The sequence below is a fragment of the Dipodomys ordii genome, unplaced genomic scaffold (assembly GCF_000151885.1).
Source record: "Dipodomys ordii isolate 6190 unplaced genomic scaffold, Dord_2.0 Scaffold10, whole genome shotgun sequence".
NCBI lineage: Eukaryota > Metazoa > Chordata > Mammalia > Rodentia > Heteromyidae > Dipodomys > Dipodomys ordii.
In genome coordinates this window covers 10,281,201-10,290,507 of record NW_012267226.1, presented here as the reverse complement: position 1 = coordinate 10,290,507, position 9,307 = coordinate 10,281,201, and the positions used below count along the sequence as shown (strand labels likewise).

Below are 9,307 nucleotides of genomic sequence, written 5' to 3'. Positions count from 1 at the left end.
ATGGACGGCCCGGAAACCAAGAGACTGGAGGTAACCAAGTCTTTCCAGCATTGTGTCTTTGACCTAATAAAGAGGAGGAATGCCCCCACGGTATTACCCCTGTTTTCACTATATTTGATGTTGGTGCCCTGCATCTTGTACATACACTTCTCTAATTCGGGGAGGGGAAGGGAAAAAACAAAATGCTTAAATAAGGATACAGGTGGACCCATTGTAACAATGAGATGTACAAGACACTATGTTGAAAATGAACTTTACAACTTAGGTGGGAGGGGGTGGGGGTAGTTGTGGAGGTGGAAGGAAAGGGATGGTAGGGGGAAAACAAAGAGGAGGCAACAATGCTCAATAGGAAATGGACTCATTACCTTGTTCATGTAACTGTAAACCCTCTGCACAGCATTTTTACAATAAAAATGTACAAAAAAATTATGAAAAGAAAGATATTGGCCCATGATGGTGGAGTATCATGATATTGGGTGCTGGGAAGTCCAAGAACATGGGACCAGCCTCTGAAGGGCTTGGTGCTAGATCAAAGAGATTACCCTGTGTTAGAGAAAATCCTGTGTGTCGGCAAAATGAGAAGAATTTTCTTCCCCATAGAAAATGAAATCAATTTCATAGCTGAGAACTGAAACTGATGGGGTAATATGTTGTGTAGAAATCTCTAAAAATTAGTAGTGTGTGTGTGTGTGTGTGTGTGTGTGTGTGTGTGTGTGTGTGTGTCCTTCGGCTTGAACTAGGGCCTGGCACTGTCCCTGACTTTTTTGTGCTTAAGACCAGTGCTCTATCACTTGAACCATAGTTCTACTTCTGGCTTTGTGGTGATTAATTGGATGTAAGAATCTCTTGGACTCTCCTGTATGAGCTGGTTCAAACCATAATCTTCAGATCTCAAGCTCCAAAGTAACTAGGGTTATAGACAGGAGCCACTGGTGCCCAGCAATAGGACATTTTGAATGATCTCTAAGACTTGTTTTATTCAAAAAGTATGTAAGTAAGATCATTGTTTATTTCTAAGCTAAGTAATAACAAAAATAAATATACAATGGCATTGATATTAACATGCAAAAACCATCATGTTCTATAGTTTAAATATGCACAAGCAATTAAACTATCTGACAGTCCAATCTTGTGAACTGGAATGGATTAGCGATCATTAGAGACTAGGAAGCATTAGAATACTCATCCCCACTGATTTCTTGCAGGACTGGGACTTGAACTCAGGGTCTGATGCTTTCACTCACAAGCTGGCATTCTACCACCTAAGCCACACCTTCTGCCCTACCTTCCCCCTTATTGCACATCTTTCTTCTCTCCAAATGTAACTACACTAGTATCCAAACTGCAAAGATAATGTAAAAGATTGGTTTTGTTTATCTTAGGACTTACAGTAAATTAATTTCTAGTTTATATGTGGGGTACATATCTTCATCCACTCAGCACTGTAAGGTTTCTCCACAATATCAGTAGTAGAATTTATTTTCATTGAATTTCATACAAATTATGGGTATGATATCCATTTTCCTATTAGAAGAGATCTTCCACACTAAGACTATTATGAATAAAGAGAACAGGTCATTCTTGTACATGTTTGGGTACAAATATGCCTATATGTGTGCTGGGAATGTGTCTAAGGCAGTCATAGGATAATAGACAAAACAAGACAAAGCCATTTTTCAACTGGTGTTTTCCCTTATACTCCTAACCATGTCTTAGTTCATGTCTTAGTTACTCTGTGTTCTTGCTAGTATTTAAATTTCAAAACATCTTCTCCCACTGTGGGACTTCCTTTTCCACTCTCAATTCCATTGGTGAATAATATTCTTAATTTTGATATGACCTAACTTACTGGTCTTTTATGACTTGTGGAGTTTTGTATCCTGTGACTTAAGAATCTATGCAGATATAAAAAGCAGGGCTATCGACAGTTTCAGGTGATCAGAATTGTTAGCAAGACCATCCAAGGATCACAAGTTACCCATCAAGCTCTGAAATGGAAGAGAAAGAAATGAAGGAAGATGAGATTCGGCAGTAGGAAAGAGAATGAAGAGAACCCAGATATTTGTAGTGAAGCTGCAAAACATAGTTCCCTTCAAAGGGAGGCAAAATCACCTTATAGATCATTTCTCTTTACTCTCAAGCATTTCATAACAGAACCAATTTGTGCAAGTACTATTCTTATTTGCATTCAGTATGCCTCCCTGGAAGAAAAGAAAATTCTTCCTTGTTACAATCCCACATTCATCTCTTGGTATTTCCTTATGTGCTGCTTTGAAACCAGCATCATGCTCTCAGTCTCCCCCCAACCATCCCCTGTTCTCAGGAATTATCTTCAAATGGACAGGACAGAATGACTATGCCCAGCAGGGGCAGAGGCATGGAACATTCTAGGACATTTTGTCCCTTGTAGCTCTCTGTGGGAGGTGCTGACTGTTCCTTTCTTGTGGTATGTCCTTGGCCTGTTTACCTGTCATGTAACTGTAAAATCTCATAGCAAACAAGACTCAACCAAGATCCAAAGCACCTCCCCAAGTCTCCCATAGCATTCCCAGGAGAGGGTGCGCCTCAATTCTCTCATAACTAGAGTTACTACCCAAAGGCCTCTATTCCATCTCTCATTCATTATAGAAGTCCCCAAAGCTGAACTACTATCTCTATTCCTATAGTTTGTACTCATTGGCTAATTTGTTAACAAATTTATGATTCAAGAAACCATCATTGACCACTTTACCATGAGCTAGTTGAGGATCTCAAAGGAGATTGGGATCTAGTGAGAGAGATCACTAGAAGGGAACTAGAAGACATTCAAATTAAAGTGCTAAGGAAGGTCCCTTTAAAAGGTAGATATCTGAAAAGGACTTTAAAAGCTAATAAAGCCAGGTGCTGGTGGCTCAAGCCTGTAATCTTAGCACATAAGAGGCTGATTTCTGAAGATTGCAATTCAAAACAAACCCTGGCAGAAAAGCTTGTGAGACTTGTATCTCCAATTAATCAGCAAAAAGCTGAAAATGGAGCTTCAGCTCAAGAGGCAGAGCATCAGATATGAGTGGAAAACCCAAACAAGAGTGTGAAGCCCCAGTACCAAAAAGGAAGGAAGGAAGGAATAGTGGGTAAGAGAAAAAGGAAAGTAAAAGCCAATAAGGAGGTAGCTGATTGAAGAAGGACAAGGAAAGAAAAAGATAATGTAAAAGAATAGAAATGTGAAATAATCTGACAGTTTGTTAGGTAAGTAGGTGCTTGTTAAGACCTGACTAAAGTGGGGTTAGAAAGGACACATCTTATTGGGATAGTGGCATGTGGGCAACTAAAGGGCCCCAGGGAATGGCAACTTGGTCTTGCTTTTGTGAATATGTAGTAGGCTGAATAGTAACTCCCACTCCGAGATTTTTACATCTTAATCTTTGGAACCTACCATTGTTACCACAGGGGCAGAGAGACTTCAAAGATGGGATTACAATAAGGATCTTGAGATAAGACGTTATCTTGTGTTAACTGTCAATCGCACAAGTCCTGGTGTAAGAGAAGATTTGACCACAGAAGGACAAGTATACATGGTGATGTTAGCAGCTACTGACATGATGAAGAAATGAACCATAAGCCAAGGAACTCATGAGGCTGCTGGAAGCTGACACATTTTTCTCTCTCCAAACTGCAAGAAGGTGTTAACATCTTTATTTTGGCCCCGTAAGACTCCCAGTCTCCAGAACTTTAAGATAATAAATGTATGTCATCTGAATTTTGTGACTTTCTTTTTTTCCAGTACTGGGGCTGAAACTCAGAACCTGGGTACTATCCCTTAGCTTTCTCACTAAAGACTGATGTTCTACCACCACTTGAACCACAGCTCTACTTCTAACTTTTTGCTGGTTAAGTGGAGATAAGATTCTCACAGACTTTTCCTGCTTGGGATTCTTTGGAACAACAACCCTCAGATCTCAGCTTTTAGAATAGAATAAGTAAGATTACAGTCATGAGCCACTGGCACATGGCTATGATTTGATTTTACAATAGCAAAAGGAAAATAATTCAAAGTATAGAACTCAAAGAGTATAGAATTCAGCTTTTTGTTTACTATGATGCATTTCCAAGAAGCTAATGATTTAAAAATATTGTTTACAGGGAACAAAAATGAATTCTGCATGAACTATGACTTCTAGAAAGAATGTTTTTATTCCAAACACAACTTTGTTACATATAACCACACATTCAATTCTCTATTACTTGTTAAGTGTGACTAAGTCTCTCTCAGATTATTTTCTCATCCACAGAAATGAGAATTATTACACATAACTCACAGAATTGTTTTAGGATTCAATCAGCTAAAGGGTGTTACAAAAGGAAGAGAATGCTTTCCCTAAGAAGAAAAACATTGCTGAAGTGAAAAGAGAAAAGACCTTCATGGTTGTTGGGTTTGGAGTGGGACTTGGTTTTTTGTTTGCTTATATATTTTGTTGTTGTTTTGCTTTGTTTTGTTTCTTGTTTTTTATAGTATTAGAGCTTTAACTCTGGGCCTCATACTTGCTGGGCAAGTGTTCTACCATTTGAATCCTACCTCCAGCCTATGGTGGCTGAAATCCAAGCCCTTTAGCCAGGGTAGATATCTAGATGAAGCCATTCACAACATGGATACCAGTACAAAAACAGTGAGATAATGGTTACAAGTAGAAAGAAGAAGAAGAGGGACCATCTACAAAGATGGTAGCAGCCTTGGAAGGATGAAATCTCCCTGAGAAGTTGAGATGTTTCTTATGAAGGACATGGGGTAAGGTTGTGGCTAGATGGTTTAGTTTCCTTAAGAGAGTAAACAGTGAGCACCTTATTTGAAACAAAGCAGACTATGGTTGAGATATGATCCTGGCTCTGATACTAGAAGAATTGAGAGTGAGAACATTTTCAGAAACTGGGCTTCAGATCCCAAGGAAGAGTTCACCTGAAATAAGTTCAGAGAAACTTCTTTATCTCCTCCCCTGTCTCTAAATTGATCTCCATAAAATTTTCTGGGAAGCTCCAAGAGCCTTCCAATCTCCCAGGTATGGGAGGCTTTTGAACATCCCAAGGAGTAGAGGGAAAAAAAATCACCCCAAAACATGGAAGAAATTTTTCTGGGATTGGGATAACTTTATCAATAAACATACATAATATTCTAAGATTCCCCTGTCATGTTGTATCCTCCTATTTTATTAGTTACTGCCCTCAGGTAAACAAACATTTCCCTCTCAGGACACAGATAAATGTTTCGAGAGAAACACAACACACACACACACACACAGACACACACAAGACACACACACAGATACACACACATACACACACACACACATAGAAGAGATAAGGAAGCCCTAGGAGATCTAATTCAACTTTAGCCAGAGGCCTTTCCTCCCAGCCTGTACTTTGCACATTATCACAGCTTGTTTCCTTAGAAGAAAGTAGAAGGGCAGTTCTGCTGTATGCCTGTACCAGAGTCTCCTTCCTCCTCTTCTAGCTTTATAAAGGAAGCTAGTGGCTAGCTTTCACAACACCTCACTCCGAACACCTTTCATCAACCCAGGAAGAAAATGAATACACTACTCCTCTTGAGCTTATTTCTTCTCTGCTTTCCAGACAGTAAGTTTCAACAATGGGAGGGGGGGATGAGGAGAGGGAGGTATTTCAGGGGTGCTATTTTATACTCTATAAGCATCACCCAGGCATTACAGTTCAAACCTGGAGCCTCAGTACAACCTGAGCTTCTGGATATTGCAAAGGTTAAATATGATATTCTAAATCAAGTAAAAAATGTTCTCATTACTAAGAGGAAGAAAACAATTTTCAGATGCCTTATTTACGTATTTATTGTCTTTGCGTCAAACTTAACCCATTTCCATTTCCCATGTTCATAACACACTTTTATCCTGCATTCTGTTCTACTTTCTTAGTTTCCCTTTTCTCTCTCATTTTATTTATAAATAGGGTCTCACTATATAGCCTGGGTTGGCTTCAAAGTTATACTTTTCCTATCTCTGCCTCTCAAGTGTGGAGATTACAGGCATGCCCCCACCATACATGGTTCTCTAATTGTTTCTTTTCATGGTGGTTTTGCTGAATTCTCTTTTGTACCTGACCTTTAAATTCTGGGATTGGACTTGAAACTGTCCATATAGACAGAGCCACCCTATGTCAGCTCATCCACTTCCATGTCAATTAAAGTCTGTGTGTTGAACAGTTTTTAATTTTGCATCTCTAGCCAGATGGCTATTTGGAGCTTTAGCTTGTATCAACAAATGGGATTGCTTTTGGAAATCAGTCTTCAAATATGCTTCACTCTCTTATCACTACCTGAAAATGAGTGACCAGTGTTTGTGTTTTCTACCTACTGAATGTGTTTGAAATGCAATGTTAATTTCTATTTTGGTAACTTTTCATATCAGCTATAAACTATAAAAGTTTTTGGAGAGAGTTTGGCTCATTTTTTATCAATTTAATAATGAGAAAGACCTTTTGTGTTTTTTTAAACAATGATTCAAAATCATCCAAGTTCTTGAAGAAAAAAAAGATAAACAAATTTGACTCTGTAAAAATTAAAATAGTCATTGTGATAAAAGGCAAAAAGGCAAATCACATCTCAGATAAAATGGTTCATATCCCTACTGTGGAATGAGTTCTGTTAAAAAAATCAAAAAGACATATGAAAACTTGCTCACTTTCATTCCTTATAAAAGAGAAGTGCCAATGAAAAGAACAAATAACAAGTACAAATTTTCGCCTAGCAAATTGTCAACATCTAGAAGTGTGCTAATTTACTACAGTTCCTAGTTCTGCAGAGAGAAGAATTTTCCAAGCATTGATAACAAGGTTATAGTTTTATTTCCTCCAAAGAACCAAATTACCACTGTTGTTTCTTCTTTCTTCCTCCTCCTCCTCCTTCTCCTCCTCCTCCTCCTTCTTCTTCTTCTTCCTCTTCTTCTTCTTCTCCAGCAATTGTTTCTATGAAAATAATATTGTGCTCACACACAAATGAAATTCTATCGTGATGACCTCATTAGGTTCGAATGTATAATGTTATGCCTTATTTATTGCAGCAAATAATAACAGAAAGTGCAAATAACTTGGGATGGATTTTGGGGAAAAACAGGCAGATGGCCAGGGCTGAGGGACTGTGATTGGCATGTTCCCAGAGCTCATCCTAAGGCTCCAAAGGAAGAACACAGCCTGGCTCCCCTCTGACCTCGCTGGTACCTGTCTAGAGCTTTTCAGTGCTTGACTAAATTATTTCTCTACCTTTTCATCCCATAGTAATCTTTTTTGTTGTTGGTGGTGGTGGTTGTAGGACGTGAACTCAGAACCTGGTCTCTGGCCCTGAGCTTTTCTGCTCAAATCAAGTGCTCTACCACTTTGAGCCACAGTCCCACTTCTGGTTTTCTGGTGGTTAATTGGAAATAAGAGTCTCACGGACTTTTCCACTCTGGCAGGCTTCACACTGTGATCCTCAGATCTCAGCCTTCTGAGTAGGATTACAGGTGTCAGCCACTAGCACCTGGCCCACGGAAAATCTTTCTACCACTCCAATCAATCTTCGTTATGATTTAACTGACTGTATATTGTTTTTATTTCCTTTAATTAATTCACCTGTGTTTGTCTTAAAATATAAGTAGAAATTAATCAGCTCACAGAGTCTATGTCTTAGCACTTTAAAATCTGCCTCCTTACCCGATAAGCTAATTTAAGCAGAAATTCTACAAATACCAGCTGATAGACTGAATGGACAATAATAAACTCAGTATGCAACACTGAAGCCTCTTTTTGATGCTATCACTTCACTTTTCCTATTGGTTCACAACCCAGCCTAAATATTGTTTTCTCTCTGCCATACAGCTATAGGTCTTCTCTGTTATAAGTGCCGGTATGCACATAACGCTACCTGTTTATCTGGCGAAGGAACTTGCCTGACACCCAAACATGGGTCATGCTCAACTATATCCCACTACAAGGGTAAGTGGGGCACATGCAGACTCCCAAACTTCCTCAAAGCATCATCACAGCTGCTAGTGGCTGAGATAAAGAACTTGACATTGGTTAGCCCCTCTACATGGTAAAGCCAAAGAATCAAAAGGGGAGATGAGCCAACAAAGAGTTCTTGCCAGCTGGTCATGGAAGGATTTGGTTCCAAAATCAGTTAGAATGTACTGTACTGTGGGAGCATGATCTTCAAGAAGCCAGGGAAGGGAACGCAGTGCTAAGGAGTTTTCCTCTTGGCAGTGAGTTTTAGAGAGCCAGTATTAAGATCACCACCTCCAGCACTTACAACAGGCTTCTTCGTTTTTAGAAGGAAGACATCTGTACTCACAGCAAATGTGTAAACATAATTGCTATGAAGATCAATACACCTATCGGAATGAGATGAATGTGACATTGTGCTGTAATAGAAATTTATGTAATATCTACTAGATGGAGAACAGGATCTTTCAGAAAGCCATCTTCTGTTCAAGATCCAGAATCACATAGCAGCCAACATGAGCAACTTTCTTTCCTCCATTTAATTTCAGCTTTGCCTAAGACTCCTGAGGCCCATAAAATCATGAGCATTGTAAAAACAATTCCACTCTCAGCTGTGTGTCCCCTTTTTGATTTGTAATTTCTATCCCCAGAATAGGTCCTCATCCCCCAGATTTTTTTTAATATCTTAATCTCTGGAAGCCATGAATTGTGCCTTATATTGCAAAAGAGACATTGAAGACATAATGATCTTGAGACAGGAGGTTATTTGAATTATCTGGGAACAGGGATGTCTAAATGCAGCTTTAAGGGTACTTGGAAGAGAGAGGGAAAAGAGATTTGACTTCAGAAGAGGAAAAGATAATTGTGATGGATGATATAAGTAGTAATTTAAAATGACCCTAAAGGACATGAGCCAAGAAACACAGGAAGCCACTAGAAGCTGAAAAGGACAAGGAACTAGGTGTTAGTGGCTCACACCTGAGCCACTAACTGAGATCTGAAAATCATGGTTCGAAGCCAGCCCAGGCAGGAAAGTTGGTGAGCCTCTTACCTCCAATTAATCACAGAAAAAACTGAAAGTGATGCTGTGGCTCAAGTGATACAGCACTAGCCTTGAGCAAAAGCAGCTCAGGGACAGCACCCAAGCCTAGAGTACAAGCCCCAACACTGGCCAAAAACAAAAAAACAAAAACAAAAACAAAAAATAAACAAAAAAAGGAGAAAACCAAAAAACCAACAAAAAAAAGGGCAAGGAAATGGATTCCCCTCCAAGCTTTCAAAAACCAGCTCTGCTGACATCTTGATTTTAGCCTTGTAAGATTGATTTATGACT

General features: G+C 39.2%; 1 protein-coding gene across 1 annotated transcript; it reads left to right on the top strand.

Moving 5' to 3' along the window:
• Pate4 (prostate and testis expressed 4) lies at positions 1-8,424 on the top strand. The gene is made up of 3 exons (XM_013009458.1): positions 1-90; positions 7,875-7,972; positions 8,310-8,424. The coding sequence occupies exons 1-3, from the start codon at positions 1-3 to the stop codon at positions 8,422-8,424; spliced, it is 303 nt and encodes a 100-aa protein (XP_012864912.1).
• The last annotated feature ends 883 nt before the right edge of the window (positions 8,425-9,307 follow it).

Excerpts from the sequence above, each read along its gene's own strand:
- Pate4 (XM_013009458.1), top strand. The coding sequence starts at position 1 with ATGGACGGCCCGGAAACCAAGAGACTGGAGGTAACCAAGTCTTTCCAG. Across the intron at positions 91-7,874 it reads AGAGGAGGAATGCCCCCACG|TGCCGGTATGCACATAACGC; the intron begins GTATTACCCCTG and ends CTCTGTTATAAG. Across the intron at positions 7,973-8,309 it reads ATATCCCACTACAAGGGTAA|ACATCTGTACTCACAGCAAA; the intron begins GTGGGGCACATG and ends TTTAGAAGGAAG.